The sequence below is a fragment of the Neodiprion lecontei genome, chromosome 6 (genome assembly GCF_021901455.1).
Source record: "Neodiprion lecontei isolate iyNeoLeco1 chromosome 6, iyNeoLeco1.1, whole genome shotgun sequence".
Classification (NCBI taxonomy): domain Eukaryota; kingdom Metazoa; phylum Arthropoda; class Insecta; order Hymenoptera; family Diprionidae; genus Neodiprion; species Neodiprion lecontei.
The window spans coordinates 21,202,756-21,221,511 of record NC_060265.1 but is presented as its reverse complement, the minus strand read 5'-3'; the positions used below and the strand labels follow the sequence as shown (position 1 = coordinate 21,221,511).

General features: G+C 33.7%; 3 protein-coding genes across 6 annotated transcripts; 2 read left to right on the top strand and 1 right to left on the bottom strand.

Annotated features, from left to right (window-relative positions):
* Positions 1–477: 477 nt before the first annotated feature.
* Positions 478–10,286, top strand: LOC107226894 (eukaryotic peptide chain release factor subunit 1). 3 transcript variants are annotated; one of them, XM_015667872.2, is made up of 12 exons: positions 478–644; positions 865–1,016; positions 2,267–2,442; positions 2,805–2,932; positions 3,109–3,259; positions 3,464–3,654; positions 4,695–4,824; positions 4,939–5,159; positions 5,327–5,474; positions 6,216–6,326; positions 8,044–8,060; positions 9,049–10,286. In XM_015667872.2, exons 2-10 carry the CDS (start codon positions 931–933, stop codon positions 6,293–6,295), a joined length of 1,311 nt encoding a protein of 436 aa, XP_015523358.1. In that variant the 5' UTR covers positions 478–644; positions 865–930; the 3' UTR covers positions 6,296–6,326; positions 8,044–8,060; positions 9,049–10,286. The 3 variants fall into 3 exon arrangements, with proteins under 3 accessions (XP_015523358.1, XP_015523356.1, XP_015523357.1); XM_015667870.2 differs by lacking the exons at positions 6,216–6,326; positions 8,044–8,060 and having other exon boundaries at positions 480–644; XM_015667871.2 differs by lacking the exons at positions 6,216–6,326; positions 8,044–8,060 and having other exon boundaries at positions 480–644; positions 862–1,016.
* LOC107226904 (protein MCM10 homolog) lies at positions 9,208–13,840 on the bottom strand. The gene is made up of 2 exons (XM_015667883.2): positions 13,559–13,840; positions 9,208–13,461 (listed from the first exon to the last, which is right to left on the bottom strand). The coding sequence occupies exon 2, from the start codon at positions 13,440–13,442 to the stop codon at positions 11,304–11,306; it is 2,139 nt and encodes a 712-aa protein (XP_015523369.2). The 5' UTR covers positions 13,443–13,461; positions 13,559–13,840; the 3' UTR covers positions 9,208–11,303.
* LOC107226874 (ubiquitin-conjugating enzyme E2 W) lies at positions 11,513–17,343 on the top strand. Of its 2 annotated transcripts, none has more exons than XM_046743308.1 (4): positions 11,513–11,613; positions 15,278–15,628; positions 16,085–16,160; positions 16,401–17,343. In XM_046743308.1, exons 2-4 carry the CDS (start codon positions 15,299–15,301, stop codon positions 16,412–16,414), a joined length of 420 nt encoding a protein of 139 aa, XP_046599264.1. In that variant the 5' UTR covers positions 11,513–11,613; positions 15,278–15,298; the 3' UTR covers positions 16,415–17,343. The 2 variants fall into 2 exon arrangements, with proteins under 2 accessions (XP_046599264.1, XP_015523327.1); XM_015667841.2 differs by lacking the exon at positions 11,513–11,613 and adding an exon at positions 14,016–14,263.
* Positions 17,344–18,756: the final 1,413 nt, after the last annotated feature.

Genomic DNA, 18,756 nt, shown 5'->3' with positions numbered 1-18,756 from the left:
GTACACAGTAGCGCTTCCCCATTTTATTATACTGTAACAACGGGACAATCGACAGTTGCATCTGAAGAAATAAACGGCTTCATGAGCAGAAATAAAGTGATCAAACAGGTATGGAATAAACAAACGGAAAAAATGCGTTTTCACAACCACTTATTCTTTCCTGTAATACGGTCGACACAATTCGATATTACCGTTAGTTCCGTTAGATCCCACACCGACTCAATCAATATGAGGATCACTTTGTGCAGATTTCCGTTAGAAGATAATTCTGACAGAAAGAACAAGCCTCATTGGCCATCGTAACGACCGGCTAACGAAACTGTTGCCCGACGCCAATGGTAGGCAGCGATCTCGCTGTGACACGATTGCAGCTGTGATTCGAGCGATTCAGACTTAATGATTCACGAGATTCAGGCTTGATGATTCACGAGCTATACCACAAGGAAATAGCGGTCCGCGCTTAGGTGGCGCATGCCATTTTACTTCTCACTTTAGGGCAGTGCAGTGTACTGACTGACGCAGGGCTGACGTTTCACTGCGGTATTCGCATGGCCGATGCGTGTAGTATAAAATTTATTTTAATGTGGCATCCTCTGTTTTACCAGTTTCATCATTAGACGTATCAACAATTGACAAATATTTGAGTGAGTGTAACGTAACAAATTGGATAATACGTTGCTATGTCCAAGCACAATGCCATTCACATTTCAGTCTCCGACAAACCGGTATAATCTGGATTTGGGTAGTTTCGTCGATAAACAGGCTGGCCATTTGTTTTAGTCGGAAAGAGAATTCTCATCAAATTTTCATTAACTCGTACCTGGCCGTAAAACGGCTATTTATTTTTTCTTCTACTGTCAGCAGACTCCAGGGCACTAATTTACAACCGAGGGTAGATACGAGATAACCGAGCACTAAAAAATTGCAACCATGTCGAACGAAGAAACTTCGGCCGATCGCAATGTAGAGATCTGGAAAATCAAGAAGCTCATTAAAAGTCTGGAAATGGCACGTGGGTGAGTTATATCAGAATTCAATTATTTTATCATTTTTTCCTTTCACGTGCAATAAAATGTTTCGCATCAAGCCCCAGCTGTAACCGAGTTTTCAAATACTACCATATGTAATCTCATGGTCTGATCTTGCCATGTGTTTCTTACACCTTGCACCAATGCTTCTTCACTTTGGCTTCCACACTTTTTCTCATCAACGAATAACAGCAATACAAGTTTGATGCACTCAACCCTGAAATACAGTTGCTCATTGCAAATGCATAATGCAACATTTTTGTTTCTCTTATCTGAAACTTCCGAATCACAGTCAGTGTCGATCTATAATCATGCATAAGTGCAGATTTCAAAAACGGACAATGATATGAAGCTCATGTTAAATTAGAAGTTTTATATTTATAGAATCATAGATAAAACTACTAAAAGCCACTTTCTGAGCAATGTGGAAAAAATGATTGCTTTCGTCTTTCATGGTTGGTATGGCGAATGCAATTACACCAGCCCATGACATTTTGTGTACTGTTTAGAGTGAGAGATACTAGGTTATTTGTAACTACATGTAATTTGAATATTTTGATGGATTCAGGATATTCCTAGAATTACTATCTCCATCTATTTCATTTGTTAAAATTAGTAGATTGTGCGTCAAGCAGATAAAGTAAGTCTTTTTACACCGATAATAGGTTTGTGATTTTAGTCATTGGCGAACGCATATTCAAGCCGAAGATGAATATCGCAAGTACGCAGAGCTCAAAGAGGCTTTACCTCCATGGTGCACATGGTACCTTACTAACAAAAGTATGGTGTACAAGGTTTCTCTTATGAAGAAGTAGAAAAAGGAGCACTTTTTAGTACTAGGATGTAAAAGTGCTCTTTCTTATGCTCAATCAAGTATTTTTCGTATTATTGCAGCCTGGTTACTTCAAGTATGGAACATAAGCAAAAAAAGATACTTAAACCATACTTGCATATTATAAATGATATTTGAGACGGAATATATTAGACTAAATTATAAGTCCTAGTAGACAATAAATTTTGAACACGTTCTTCTACATAAGAATCGTTATTGTGCTTATGTAGATGATTAAGAATTTCTTCATTCAAACTTATTATTCCTGAGTGATGGAAACAAGTTTTATTTTTTGCCTTCTGTTTTATATGTTATTGCTAATATTTCTGATTTATTGTAAAAACAGACTTAAAACAGTCAGGTGAATTGGAAGCTTGTGATGCAAGCATGTTTTTATATTTTGCAGAAATGGTACAAGTATGATTTCGTTAATTATACCACCAAAGGATCAAATATCCCGAGTAAGTAAGATGTTGGCTGATGAATTTGGTACAGCATCAAATATCAAATCTCGTGTGAATAGATTATCTGTACTGGGTGCAATTACGTCCGTTCAACATAGACTGAAGCTATATACTAAAGGTGAGAAATCACTATTTACTTTGCAACGTATTTTGCTTCATAACATACACATTTAAATCTTTTCGCCTCATACTTTTGTAATATGATAACCACACGTTCTGTTCTTTGTAAATAATTTCAGTGATAGAAATGTAAGAAAGTTACTTGTTTCAAGAGCATTATTCAATTGTAAATTCGTTCTAAAGGGTGATCAACTAGCAATTGCATTAAACGGTTAACTCTGAGTTTTCAGGTCTACTTTAATCATAACATATTTAAAGACACTAGTTTCAAATTTATTTTTTTTACACCTACATAATATTTAAACAGAATGCCTGTTTTGCATAAATTATGACACTGTTACCAAAAATTGCAAATTTCAGTGCCGCCAAATGGATTAGTAATATACTGTGGTACTATTGTGACAGAGGAAGGCAAGGAAAAGAAAGTAAACATCGATTTTGAACCATTCAAGCCCATCAACACATCTCTTTACCTGTGCGATAATAAGGTAATTGGAATATTGGTTTATTATCATCTTGATTGTTACATTTAATAATTGGTTCCTAAGAAGTGAACACTGGCATTTAATACTACGCATTCTATAGCGTTATTCAATTTAGTTTTGCAATATTATAATGCTTAAATAATAGTTTGTACATGAAATATTGCTTGTTTTGTCTATAGTTTCATACAGAGGCTTTGACAGCTCTCTTGGCAGATGATAACAAATTTGGATTTATAGTTATGGATGGTAATGGAGCGTTATTTGGTACACTGCAAGGGAACACCCGTGAAGTTCTCCACAAGTTTACTGTTGATTTACCGAAAAAGCACGGTAAGCAATAAGAATTGACATAAAAAGGCTTGAGAATAAAACTTAATAAAAATATATTCAACATCTATATATCGATGTAACGTGTAATACAATATTTTTGGTGATATCCAATCTGTTTTTGCAGTACTTGTCTTTATAATCAGTGAAATGGTTTATAATTTGATTTGAAATTATAACTCGACATGAATTGAATAATAATTCCAGGTAGAGGAGGACAGTCAGCGCTACGTTTTGCTAGATTACGAATGGAGAAGCGACATAACTATGTCCGCAAAGTGGCTGAGGTTGCAACCCAACTTTACATTACCAATGACAAACCTAATATAGCTGGTCTAATTTTGGCTGGAAGTGCTGATTTCAAGACGGAACTGAGTCAGTCCGACATGTTTGATCCTGTTAGTAACTTTTTATCAAAGATTTAGATCAAATTTAGCATGTCGAAAATGTTCACGGCACATGTGCTATATAGCTGCCATGGCTAGTCAACATTTCAAGCAATCGCAATGAGTGAACCCCTTTGTTAAGTATAAAAAATACTGACATCACTTGATCAAGGTTGTTTCTTTAGCTCGGTGCTCTTTTAGTGGATTTCTTAGCAGGACTCAATATTTTTTTCGTATTATTGAAATTTTTCTTAATCTGTGACATTGGCATTCGCTTTTTGGGAGAATTCTAAGTGCCTACGTATGAAAATTATTCAATTCAAGTACTTCAGGAGCAAGTCTACCATGAAGCTTTGTGTTTAACATCTAAATTCCCAAGCCTTATCTTTCATGTTTAAGAATTGACCCCGAAACGTGTGCGATACGTACAAAGTTGCATATTTCAAATAACACATTTCGTCAGGGTCATGATAGACTGGAAAAATCGGAAATATTCAAGGAATTTTGTCAATTGGTAAAAGTCCGGGAATGACGGTATCCTGCTGGTAGAAGAGGATTTTTTCTTTATTTTTACCCTAAATCATTTAGAAGCTCCAACTATTATTAGTCAATTCACCCAAACTTACTTTTTGAAATAATACGGTTAAATTTTCATACCACCCGTCTTCCTGGTATGCGATGTAAGGCATAGTTGATTGTGAAATCCGCCTAACGTTTCATGAGGTAAAAAATGAGGGAGTGCTAAAAATTTTGGATGGAAAAGTTATCGAAAAATCAAGGAATTTCATATCAGCAAAATGATCGCCAACCTCTTCTTTAACAGTTGATTTTGACAAAGACCGGCTTAAAGCAAAATTCCAACACCATATTAATTTGATCTCAGGGTTCGAATAAGCAGAGAACATGAACATTTTTATTTCGTTACTTTTGGAATACTAATACATAAAACTTGATCCCACATTTGTTTTATGACTGATTAGTTGCTAATATTTATGAAGAATTATTCTACGTTCAATTAGAGTTCTTGTTAATAAAAAATGATTATTTTTCAGAGATTACAAGCAAAAGTAATCAAACTAGTTGATGTGTCATATGGTGGTGAAAACGGATTCAATCAAGCAATTGAATTAGCTGCCGAATCTTTACAAAATGTGAAATTTATCCAGGAAAAAAAGCTCATAGGTAATATTAGTTAATCCTTAACTTATATTTTCTCACTTTAATGTACATTTGTTAAATAATTCAAACGCTCGTCTAGATTTATTTCTTTGGGGCTAATAATGCAATAATTTTTAGGTCGATACTTTGACGAGATATCACAAGATACGGGGAAGTATTGCTTTGGCGTGGAAGATACATTGAGAGCATTGGAATTAGGAAGTGTTGAAACGTTGATATGTTGGGAAAATTTAGATATTCAGAGATACGTACTGAAAAATCATACCAATGCTGAAGAAAAAGTGTTGCACCTTACGCCAGAGCAAGAAAAGGACAAATCACACTTTACCGATAAAGAGGTAATGATCGTTTTCAAAATATATACTAGTTGTCTTGATATTTGATCTACCTGTATTACATTTGACAAATTCAATCTTTGCAATAATTATTCCTTATTATGTCATCATTGGTCATGTGCAGTAATCCCTTGTCGAATTTTTACTTTAATAATATTCACTGATTACAGAGCGGTGTGGAACTGGAACTAGTTGAGTGTCAGCCACTTTTGGAATGGCTCGCAAACAATTACAAAAGTTTTGGTGCTACTTTGGAAATTATTACAGACAAGTCTCAAGAAGGTTCCCAATTCGTCAGAGGGTTTGGTGGAATAGGAGGTAAGTTATCTGTTTATTCTTCTGATACTCTATTAGTGCAAATAATTACAAGAAATAGACCTGTCATTAAGTGTGGATTTTATTCAATGGTTCAATTGAGTCAATAGGGAATGCAAATGTTCAATATGTGCGAACATAAGTGCATAAATATACTAACCACTAATCAAGGTATTGCGTATTGACTAATCGTACACAGGTCAGGGAATGGAAAGAATCTTGTAAAAATGGATTCATTAAAATAATGCCAACGTTAGAACATAGTCAACATTCACACAATACAGTTATTTGTAATAATCACAATATTGTTCGGTACAGATTTTGTATATTGTCAAATAATTCAAAGGTTTAGCAAGAATTCTATACTGGTCGATCACATAATGGAACTACAGGATGACTGTAGTATTAATTCACCCTTTGTGACAATACATACGTAGAATATTTATAGAACATATTTGTTAACCTGACAATATGGTGTACTAATTGTTTTTAAACTTTGTGCTATGTAGAAAAATTATTCTACATAACTGACTTTCAATCCTCTTTGTCCAAATACATTTGCATTTGGGTTTCATAATAAATTTTTTTTTTTCAAATGCAAAAATGCATAGAATTTATTATTGTCTCTCTATTTCAGTACAGTTCGTACTCATAAAAAACACTGAGTCAAGAAAATAATTTTTCACTAATTTTTGAAAACACATAGCAGCTGTTATTAACTGCAGAGTATATGTTGGCATGTAGGAATCCTGCGCTACAAAGTTGATTTCCAATCACTGCAGGCTGATGAGCCACTTGACGATGTTGACCTCGATGATTACTAATTTCATCTGTCAAGTACTCAGAGTCAACCAGGTAGTTAATTTACTGTCTTGAGTGCTCTCACTTATAATTTGTGTAACACAGTGTAGAATGCGATTTTCCTTTTTTCTTCTGTAGAAATTTTTGTGATACACAATTAGTTAATTACAGTTTAATTTTTTTATTTTTATGATACTGTCGCTAAATAGATATATTTTATTTGTGCTCATACACATCTACCTGTGCATTCACAGTATCTAGTGAAATGTTATTCTTGTGAATAATTGGAAAAGTCGATCAATGAAAGTTTTGGGAGGAGCAGAGAATAATTTATTGTTGATATGCTTCGAAGTATTTATAGATGGTCATTGTAGAGTGGTTTGGAGTTCACATTTGAATCAAAAGTTTTTGTCACCTTCAAAATGTGATGGATATTAGAATGGAATTTAATCAAGACCTGGAACCGATTTCTCTTGAATGTGTTCAACGAGAGATATGGAAATTTAAAATTTGGTTTTCTTTTTTTTTTTTTTTTTTCATGTCATTTCCATTGGATTATGTTCGTAGTCGTCCCTCGAAAATTCTCAGCCTCCTGCGAAGAAAGTGTATGTGCAAACAATGTATGAATCTTTTTTGAAGAATTGCTTGTAAATATTTCTTGCGCATACAGTTTTATCGCAGAAAGTTGAAATTTTTTTGAAGATACACAGCAGCATAATCCAATCATTTGTAGATGGACTTGTGGATTCGACTTTTTCTGATTTAAAGATATGAATAGAACTAAAAAAATTAGCAATTTCATCAAATCTCCCTTAAATTATATTTTGAACATATCACTCTTGGATGTACTTCTTCTAATTTGCTAGAAATATTTATGAGGTCCTAGACTCAGTTTATTATTTATAATATTAAATACATTTTCATTTTTACTTCGCATTCTGTGAAATGGTAGACTTATATTGTGTCAATGACAAAATTTATTCGTACGAATGTTATGAAATGTGATTCATTGGGCAAATACCAATAATTATTACTTGATTTTCAATTCATTATCGAATATTCTGGTGATACTAGTTTTATTCCATAAATTTATACAAGATTATGAAGATAGTTCGGAAATATATTGGTCAAAGTAAATGGTGTACTCATAATTCGTTTGATGTGATGCACAAGATCTGTGGTTTATCGCGACCCGTTAAACATTTTTACAAGCAGTACTAAGAAACCCACGTGTAACATCTGTGAGGGGAAAAAATTGTATCCATACGGGCCCCGCATTTATATATAACCGAAAAGTCAATGCGATGACTACTAATGTCCTCAGAGTCGTGCTACTGGTTGTTGAAAATTATTCTCGCAAAGCTTCAGCCTAGCTCTATAAATACACATTTTTCATTCTTTGTACAACATGCATGTCTCATAATTTGTATTACATAAAATTGCAATCATCGAAAATACAAACTGGCTTTTAATCAATTTATTTCACTTTAAGCCAGAGTTGAAATCAACTTTAATTTTGTTATTTCTAACAATCTATCGTCGTGTGCATGGGTATTTTTAAAAGTAAAAAATAATAAATCTCTAATCTTTTTTAACACGATTGTCAATGTCATGGAGTTTTTCTTAAATAAATGTTCCCAAAATTGTGCAAAATGTTACTGAACGGATAATTGTTAGATGTCATGCAAAATATTTGTTCAAAATATAGCAGGTAGCTTAGCCTTAAAATTTCCGAAAATATGAATATTAATGCATATCTGATTTCTAATAGCTTGCAATCTGGGAAAGGTATAGTACAAGCTCTTCAGTAAGAATATCAAACAATTTCACAATACCATATGCACTTATTGCTGTGTTCATGTTTCTATTCAATGATGCGACTGTACAATATTTGGAGTGCATATGGAAATACCATCTGAAATTGAACCAAATACTTCTCAATATGTTTGCGGCACTATTAATCTTCTGCATGCCATTTGGTCACCAGAATTCTTGAAGAAATTTTGTTTGCTTCTATTAGTTACGATATTTGTGTTGAACTGTAGTAGTTCAAATAAAGTCAGGCTTGAGAAGAAAAATAGTGATATACCATATTTACTATAAACTGAATATTTTTGGTTAGCATTATACTATCTGTGGTATTGCTCAGCTTTTGAGTTCAAACATATGTGTGCAATCATGCATAGATGTTAATTCTTTCAAACGTCAAGCATATGTAAATACATATTTAGTTTTTCACCCTCACTGGGATTATTCTTTCATGGTGGTGCAATGCATGTAGGATTCGAGTTAACAAAAAAATGTTGAGTAAGTTAATTCATTTCATCTAAAAATTTTATTTGAACTGGGTGACCCGCTGGAGAATCACTTTATCCTGTGCAATTATCATTGTTATACAAATCCTAACATTATAATTAAATGATTTCAACGCTGGAAGTAACTCCATTGAATTGTATCATTAAAACTGTTTTCGAAATTCGCGCATCAGTGTAAAATCATAAGGTACAAGCTGATTGTTCAACGAATAGTTGTTAACCAATAAGTATTTTGAACATGGATGTGATCGAATTAAATTCTCAAGTAAACCCTGTAAACGTTATTTGAAAATTGAATTCTTCTGTGATACTAAACGATTTTTCAGACCACTTGTAAATGAATTAACAGTGGTTTGTTAATATTATTTATTGTGTGTTCATGATTAATGTATCTCTTATTGTCTAAATTATTTCATTTAAAATTTTTTTTCGCTAAATATTTGGATTTATGTATTTTACAGGTGTTTTACGGTACAAAGTGGATTTCCAAAGTATGCAGTTGGAAGATACCGAAGTTGAAAGTTTCGATCTAGATGACTATTAAACTACCAACAAAGATTCGGTTCTCTTAGCTTCCAGGCTCACACGATTACAGTACGATCACTTTTTTCAACGTGAAGACAGTGGTGACAAATCTCATCAATAGTTACAAGATCGATTGGAACAACCAATAATACGCATTATTTTAACATCAACGATCATTCACATAGGATTTTAAAAAGCAGCATATAGAGAACAGTTGCAAAGGTAAACATGTGAACCATTTGGAATCGTATTATCATCTAGAGATTAGGAAACGTCAAGCAGTTGTAGTTGGTATATAAAACTGATAGAAAAAAATGCAGTTTATGCCAACAGTCCAAGACTAAAAATGGCCAGCCAGCTTGATGCCTGCCTGCCTATTGAAATAATAATACGTTGTCTTATGATACTAGCTTCTTTGATTATTCACATGAATTTGATTTAAATTTTTTGCAATTTTACGGACGCTATTTATGATTGTACAGTACATAATTTGGAACATAATAATCTTGTTCCAAATTGATATTGCAGCACTGTATTGTAACAGTTCTTGTTATAAAATCGGTAACTGACTTATGTATGTATGATTGTAGCGTTATTTTTGTTTATATAAAATTTTGGTGAAGTGTAATAAATTGATTATTATAAATACAATTTGTGTATCGTACATTTAGTACCATCAGTTAAATTCATATGAATAATAAATAGTCCTGTATATAAATGAACATCTTCAATAGTGTTATAGCATAGCTTTGATTGATACATGTTTGAATGCTTCTAAGTTGGATTATTGTTGTTACGACGATCGCAGCAAACACGTGAACCTTGTTCGTTAATCTGCTCTTACCAAATCATACTTGAATTCTGTGAAATGGCAATAAAAACTGATGGACATATTTTGCCAAAAATAATGGGTGGGTGTGCGTATAGACTTCATGAAAGTGGTGAATTTGATAGTTATAGTTAATTACTAGTTAAAAGTGCATAAATTTGACCACATTCGGCACGTGGATCCTGAATGGTGGATTAATTGATTTGGGGTGAATTTACTTACCGTAAGATCAAGAAATAATATAAGGTAAATGTATGCATTTCAAATATAGAAGGTACGTTGTCAATATTGTAAACTTTATAAACGTCATAAGCCTTCTAATAAACGATGAAATGTATTTTTCAATGAACTGCGCATCAATGCAGGTCACATACGAGGATCTTGAAAATGAAAAAAATTTCAAAAACGTACTGCCCTGTGAAACATTGTAAATACAAGCAATGGCAATTCTCAAGCAGGTTTACGATAATTCCGCACTATTTTTGATAGCACAGCTGAAGAACATCAATATATTTCTTTGGCTACAAATTTTTCATTAAAAATTTATTCGGGAGTAGATTTGGATTAAACTTTTTTAAAGGATGTTGGTGTGCTTTTACAAAAGTCGTATGAAGTATTTTTGGGAGTACTACTACTTTTTTTTTTGCAGTTGGTAAATGTGCCTGTATTGTAGAAGGAAAGAAAATGTTTCATTATACTTAGATAAACATTGTAAGAAACACCATACACACGGAAATTTTATTACATATGTGTACAGAACATCCATTTTTGCAGTATCAATAGTTCTTTATACTTCTTACCCTGCATTTATAATTTTATCAAAGGTTGGAAATGTGAATTTACTTAAATCATTGGTACTTGTAAAGATCCAATAAAACTAAGAGTGCAAGAATATTGATGGACTGTACACTTTTAATCATACTCATCAGTTTGTTAATGAAGTTGGCACTATTTATTAGTGAACAAACGCATCACATATGCGGGATAAATTTTAATTTTACTTTTCTGACCAAGTTTTTTTTAAATATGCAAAAAGAATATAATGCAAGTAGAACACGAATTTTTTAAACATTTAGCACTAAATATATTTAAATTTTTAACTTATTCGATATAACAGTAACATCATTGAAGTGAACATTTTTTTAATGGGTAAATCATTAACTCAATACAGTAAAGTTTTCAGTCTGCATAAAATTCTATGACTTATTTATTATTATAAGTTATGTAAACATAATAATGCGCTCACACAGTGCACTGCATAATACTCGTATTATTTATAAAACAATATTTAAATAAGGAAGAAGGGCTCATGTATGTGTTTATAGACTACATTATACAAATTTCATACCTATAAACACGATTTCAGTCGTACTCAGGAACCAAGAGATTCAAAGAACTGTTTGTCACAACTGATCCTATAAACTTCTCCTCTCCTCCACGGATACTCAAGGTATTTTCATTGATTTCAACTTTTCTTTCGTCCATCATTGCAGTTCTAATCCAGTTGGAACTTTGACAATTTTTACAACTGTGAGAGGGTAATCTATCTAAAGTTACTGTTCTATTTTTGCAGTCTCCACATTTGAAGAATCTCTTGACAGCATCAGTAACTCGCAATGGATGCTTTTGATCCTTACACATATCCGAAGCTGAAAATGCAGTGTATTTGCAGGTGAGACATTTGACAGCCTTGCAGTCTATTGAATATGTGCTCATCATTTTGTCTTCCATTTTTTCCTTAATTTCTAATTTGCTGAAATATTTTTCTTTTGCTTGTTCATCGGATTTTTCAATTAGGTCAGTGTGCCTCGACGTTGCTGCCATTATCTCTTGAAATCTGTTCATTACTAACGTCTGTTTCTTGGAAGCTTGATCAGTGTCTTCAGTAATTTCTCTTTGTCGCTTAGTGCCCCGTAACTCAACCTTCTCATCCAAAGTTTTTCGAACTTTGTTTGGATTGTTTTTTTTTAGAGCCCCATTTCTCTGAATCCATTTAATAGCGTTCATTTTAGCTATATCTGTATTTTTCTTGGTTATTGGTTCAGAAAGATCAATGAATCCCCCCCTCAGTCCAACTCCCAATTGCGGAACAGCCATTACAGGTGAATTTTTATTGAAAGTTAATTGTGGTTTCGTGTGAGGAGAAGAATTAGCCATAGTAGTTTTGCTGCTTGAAATAATCAATGATGAAAATGTGGAACTTCCAGGTAAAGATGGCTGATCTTTTGGGAGTGATCCCCTTAGCTTAGCTAATCTGTTTGCATCCTTCTTCATCTGATTACTCGTCAATTCAACCAAACTTGCTTTCTTTTTCGTTTCTACGTTATTACTTGATAATTGCAAGTTTGTTCTTGTTGGGGTAGGATTTTGTAGAAGTTCCAATCGAGCCCGATCTTTTTCTAACATTTTAAAATTTCTCTTAGCTGGAACTGCCGTAAAGCTACGTCCACCATATATAGTCTCACCTTTACCTAGTAACTTGTTCTGCAAAGCGTTTTTTGTAGACACACCTCTGCTATTACTGGATGATTGTAAATCGGATCTCCGGGCGCATTTATTATATTCTTGTTGAACGTGATATATACAATATTCACATTTATGTAAGTTTACTATACTTGTACATGGTTCACCATTTTTCTTTTTCGATTTACAAACTCCCATGTCTTTAGACACTCCCAATATCATTATTCTTTGTCCATTATCAACAGATAAGGCTGCCTCATTTATATTTTCATCTTTGTTATCCAGTACTCCTGGGTTCAAAACTCCAATCACCATGCCAGTATTAGTTTTCCAAAATGATTTGTAGGCATCACCAAATAAAAATAAAGATACGGTTTTAATACCATCAGACAGGTCACTTATCTTCCAGATACAGTACTGGTTTCCTTTTTGTGAACTGCGTGTACCAGATTTGTTGATAAGTACTCCGGCAATTACCCAGTCAGTTTGGAGATCTGCAGTGTTCAAGTGATATTTGATTCTAGAAACTGTGACTGGTGTTCTACCTGTCATTCTTTCCTTTAGAGAGGCTGAAGACACAACAGGATTTATAATTCTTAACCCAAATATTGGGTCGCAGTATATGTCTTTTGATTCAGTCTTGGTGGAGTCAGGTGGACAGCATAACTCAGTACTGTGATTTTTAGTGAAAGATCCGGATGTATTTTTAAATGTTTTTGGATAAGAGGTGTTTGTTTCGGATGCATTACTCTTTAAAATGTTCTTTATCTCTCGACCTGAGCTGGAGTAATTTTGATTTTCAAAATCACGTTTATCTTCATCATCAGATGAATCCGTATCACCATTGTGAATCATAGTTTTTTTACCGAGTGTAGAATATCTATGAGGACTAGGAATATTAGTTTCTTGTTCTAAAAAGTTGAGGCTTGATTCTGTTGGCTTTGATTTTTGAATGGATGCATCTGCATCTTCTGTTTCATCATTTGCTAGCAGATCTTCTAGCAAATCTCCAACGTCGGAATCATTGTCACTAGCCATGGTCAAACAGGTTTTCTACCTAAATAAAAAAGCAAAAAATTCATTGAAATAAAATTCACTGTTATATCTATTGTATTCTTAGACTTGGTAGATAATTAATATCATTCTTCTTTTACCTTTGGTGTATTGCCAGACAATAGTTGGTTAGAACAGAAATCTATGAATCTATAAAAAACGTCAAGGAAGTTGTATATTCAGGTGGACATTATTATGTATTAAATATATCAATATATTTGATGCAGCACACGTTGCACTTATCACTACGGTGGATTTCTGTCAAAAATGATTACTTAAAAACCAATATGAATTTGCTGACACATATCTTTACATTTGCCTCGCCATACTTTTTGGCGGGTAAGTCACAATTAACAATCACGAACTATATAGAGAGATTGGAACGAGTAGAAAACTCATGGATAATAATATGGTAATAATGAGTAGTCCGACGCTGCGCCTCTAGCGGGAATAATTGACACACCTGTTGGTAATTACAGTCGTCAAAATTTTATGCGGGCATCTCTGACGTTACTATTTCTAGCATGGATTGTGTGGTCAGAGGTCTGTCTGCTGTGGCCTGGTGCTGCTTGTCTTTAGTGTCAGTTTGGATTACTGTCAAATTAACAAACTTGTTTCCAAATTAGGCGCTACCAATGTATCTGGAATAAAGTTGATATAATGCGATTTTATAGCTGCAAATATTCATCACCTCTTACCGTTCAGATACCAAACAATCGTCGTTAAAGTTCATAATTTTCCGATACCATGAATGGTTATGTTTCAAGTGCTGTTTAACAATAATGGCGGCAATGTCCCCGTCCGAGGTGAGTCGGTGTTAAATTTTTTGCGAAATGCAGGTGAATGTCAGATTATTCTGACTGCTACTACGCTTCTAAGTAGTGTGCAAATTTTATTTTACTGGGTAGCTAAAATTGAGATACCAAAGTGTATCGATTGGGTATCTAGTCCAATAACTACGTGAGTGCATTGTCCTCTTGGGCCAATGTGACGTTTTACTCTATTTATTTATTCCATTTGTCAATTTTAGTTTTCGTCGCTTAGTCACGTGCCAATGCAATTTGTATTAAATCTTTTGACGTATGTGACTCATGATAATTCTGAACAATGAATTTCTATGCTTAACTGAAAGTGATAACATATTTTTATCCCACCTTATGACTCACAAACGCAAGCAAAATAGTCTTATAAAATGAAAAATTATGGCTGGTCTATAATGTACAAGACTGGATTATGTTTGACACTTCGAAAACTGGATTATTATAATTATTAAATTTAATGTGGTCCAAGCACATTTGTTCATTTGTGACAGATGTCCTAGATTTTATATATCGCTTCTGCTACAGAAAAATGCAAGATAGAAATTTTTACTTTAAATTATTGTACAACCGCCACTAGTTCACAAATAATCGAATATATCAATGTATTTGCCAAGGTTGTCACAAACCTGGGAAATCGGTAGAATAGGAAAAAATCAAAGAATTCACAAGTTGCTAAATGAAGACAAAGAAATTTGATTAAAACTTGCTAATGTAGAATATAGTCAATTTTGATAAGTTATTTGATAATTGCTTACCTACTGTTCCAAGAACTTCATTCCGAGGCAGTTCTCTGTGATAAATTTTATTAATATTATGGTACATAGATACTTTGATATTTTACTAGGTTATCTACAACAGCATTCAAAATATAACTAGTTAATTACCCGTGGGTTTTACTCTCAGCAGATTCTGTGGTATAGTCTCCAAATTCTGTTAGTTATTCTTGACCCTCATTTGAATTACTTTATCTGACAAAGAATAAATTTTACTGGATTTCAGCGGAGATTACAAAAGGAGTTGATGTCATTGATGCGTGAACCACCTCCTGGTGTTCACGTAGATGGTGATCAAGCTGGCCAGAATCTGACACAATGGATAATCCATATGGAAGGAGCAAAGGGGACGCTATACGAGGGTGAAAGATTTCAGTTGCAATTTAAGTTCAGTTCCAAGTACCCATTTGATTCACCTGAAGTCACATTTATTGGAGGCAACATCCCTGTTCATCCACATGTCTACAGCAATGGTCATATCTGTCTGTCTATACTGACTGATGATTGGTCACCTGCTCTGAGTGTCCAAAGCGTCTGTTTAAGTATAGTTTCTATGCTGAGCAGTTGCAAAGAAAAGGTAATGCTCTAATATTTTTTATGTGGTTTTTTTTTCTTGTATGATTTTTCTTTTGTTTTATATTCGTTCCTCGCTATCTTAATTGACTCATTGAGTTGTTCAAAGCGTTTCAAATACCTGGTTTCCTCAGTTGACTTGTTCAGTTTATGAAGAATACATTTAACTGTGAAAATGAAATAATGAAGATCTTAGTTCATCAACTCTTCTGAGTTATAGTTCGAAAGTTTGGATCTAAGTTTTGTTCATCATTAGTAGGAATGATCTGTCAACAAAAAAGCAGAACATTGAAAGATGTTCAAGCTTCCAGTAATATTCATTATTTTATACAAAAGAAAAATTTACCACAATCTTCAATTCCTTCTTTTGAATATTTGAAGTTATTATTGAGTATTGAGCAATTTTATGCTATGGGTGAATCTTTCCAATTCTAATTGTTTTTTTATTTTTGGTTCGCAGAAAAGGCCACCTGATAATTCCTTTTATGTGAAGACATGTAATAAGAATCCAAAGAAAACGAAATGGTGGTATCACGGTACGTTCGTACACTGCACAAATAAAATATATTTGGAAATCACATGGCTTGAAATTTTATCATTATTTTCAAGTATTAAAATTGTCATGGATGTTTAAAAAGCTACCATATTAAAAATAATGTCTGGATAATTGGAACAAAACATGAATATCCTTGCACTCATACAGTTGCAGACATCAGCTTGACTTGTCGTGGTAATATATATTATATGTGTAATATATTCTATTTCTATGCCAACAGACGATAGTGTTTGATTCTTGAACACTATTAATCTTGGACTGGCGTGCGCTGACAACTGGCGTAATTTGGACCGAACTATTGATCATGATCAGTTGATCGACGCGATCTGCGTATTAAAAGAATTCGAACAAAGGAACATAAAAGAGAAACGCGTTTGGAATCGTAGAAACGTTCTTATTGTGGCGATAGTAAATTAAATAAATATAATGAAATATAAAGTCATAAAATAATACTATTAACAATAAAAATCCAAGAACAGGAAAGAAACATTGTGATTGAATCAGTTGTGTAAACGTTGGATTATACAGTATTATTATTTATCTCAAAGTGTAGAAAAGAGAAAAAAAATTCATGACATATTCTTATCCATGTCAGAAATCATATGATCAAAAAACTAAATGGCGTATTAAAAATTTCATCGCAGTAAAATATCATCCATTAGTTAGCATTAGAAAATCAATTTCTCTGTTGCTTGTAAGCATCAAAATCGCATGAGTCAATAATTATTTGCAAAAAAATGGGAAATTTTTCACAAACGTATAATTTTTATTTAAAAAGAATATATTATATCCTACTTTAAGACACGTTGGATATGTTTTCACATTGATTTCAGATGCATTTTAGAGTTTGGAGAAGTGCCACCAAATTTGAACCTTATTTTAATCAAGGAATTAAAATTTAGCTTGAAAATATGAAGGATCATTTTTTGTATTACCAGGCCCTGATTTGTGATGAAAATAATTTTATTATCAAGTAACATAATTTTTCCTCTTACCTCTCTCACATATTAACATAAACAACTGACCTAGCACAAGTGTAATAATTATTTGTTTACGACGGATCTCAATCACAATTCTTACAACATTAGAAAATCAAGAAAAGTATTTAATATCCTATGGCACTATTAAAAAGCGCTGAATAAATATTGTCCCTGAGTTTTTAATGCCGTATCTTTTCATTTCATTGAAAACTGTAACTGTGTTTGGCTTCTCGAAAAAGAATTTTCCCAAGTTTTTTCACTTTTCAGCACACCACGCGTGTCTGACGAAGTAGAGGATGAATTATTACCTACTGCGCTTCCAGTGATGATGAAAATGTTTTCATCACTGATGTATAAATTTCACGATAATGACCACCACACATGCCTCAAGGTGGGAGTCTGCACTTAAAAACTGTGTAGAAAAGAACTATTGTTTCTGCACACAGTATCTTTTCTTGATTTTATTGAATAGCTTGATTAATTCAGTGCAGTGTTAATCAATTCCTGAAATGTTGCTGATGTTGAGTGGCTAATGGATTTTTGACAGTGCGCTACTATGATGTTATTCCATGTGTTCTTTTGAAATCCCTCACCCAACCATCTGATGCTTTGAAATCGAAATTTCCATCGAGATATTGCATAGCAGCAGCCATTGCCCATTCTTTCAGCAAGCCGGTTGTGACAGTAACTCTTCTGTGATTTTTTACCTCAACAAAACGATCATAAACATTCTTATTTATCACTGCTAATTTATCGTATCGTGTTCCACCTCTTTCAATGTGTACTTTCCATCGCGCCAATTGTGATCTATCCTTCAATAGACGTGTCGATCTTTTGCGCAACGTGTTGATAGACCATCTTGGATGCAACTGCGCCAATTCGACAGCTCTTGCTTTTACGTCAAATGGTATTTTATTCCGCGTTACCTTTTCTTCGGTGTTACCTGCCAAAGGAGCATTAATAGTCTGCATGATCTTCGGGTTCGTTTCAACGCTGACTTCCTCGAATTCCATTACTTCTTCATCTTCAATGTCCCCGAACATGTCCATGAATCGTTTAAACATTTCTCTCCCTATCAGCACCGATCGTTTGCTTATCTTTACGCTCACCGTATCGGTTATGAATTTTGCATCAAGCATCAATTGCCTTAGGTGAAATATTCCGTCCGCCAATTCTTGCCTTTCCTCGTTAGTACTCGGACACCGCAACAGGTTGATATTGTCATCTTCTGTCGATCTTTTGTCGTCATTATGCATCATTTTCGAACCTTCCGAACTGCTTATTGCGGACTCCATGATGTGACATATCAGAGTTCCACAATCCACAGCAAATAAAACATACGTCGTCCAAGTTTAAAATACTTTTTAAAAAGAGGTAGAAATGCCAGTTTAACACAAAGGATACAGTTACGAATGAGATCGACCGCGTTTCTAGTTGGCCGAAGGTACCTTCGAAATAGAAAATACACTGGCGGTTTCGCTCGCGATTCCTTTATGTTCATGGGTGTCTCCGGTGGATGGGCAAAGTAGTTTTCTTCAAACGTTTTGCCTTTAATCGAGAATACTTTGCCTTTCATCCACACAGGCATAGCGCTGA

What these genes read in the sequence shown, in the direction of transcription:
- LOC107226874 (XM_015667841.2), top strand. Translation starts at nt 14,240, where the DNA reads ATGGCGGCAATGTCCCCGTCCGAG. An exon ending in CGGCAATGTCCCCGTCCGAG is followed by an intron (nt 14,264 to 15,277) that starts GTGAGTCGGTGT and finishes ACTGGATTTCAG; the next exon opens with CGGAGATTACAAAAGGAGTT. An exon ending in TGAGCAGTTGCAAAGAAAAG is followed by an intron (nt 15,629 to 16,084) that starts GTAATGCTCTAA and finishes TTTGGTTCGCAG; the next exon opens with AAAAGGCCACCTGATAATTC.
- LOC107226894 (XM_015667870.2), top strand. Translation starts at nt 931, where the DNA reads ATGTCGAACGAAGAAACTTCGGCCGATCGCAATGTAGAGATCTGGAAA. An exon ending in ACTGAAGCTATATACTAAAG is followed by an intron (nt 2,443 to 2,804) that starts GTGAGAAATCAC and finishes TGCAAATTTCAG; the next exon opens with TGCCGCCAAATGGATTAGTA. An exon ending in TTTACCTGTGCGATAATAAG is followed by an intron (nt 2,933 to 3,108) that starts GTAATTGGAATA and finishes TTTTGTCTATAG; the next exon opens with TTTCATACAGAGGCTTTGAC.
- LOC107226904 (XM_015667883.2), bottom strand. Translation starts at nt 13,442, where the DNA reads ATGGCTAGTGACAATGATTCCGACGTTGGAGATTTGCTAGAAGATCTG.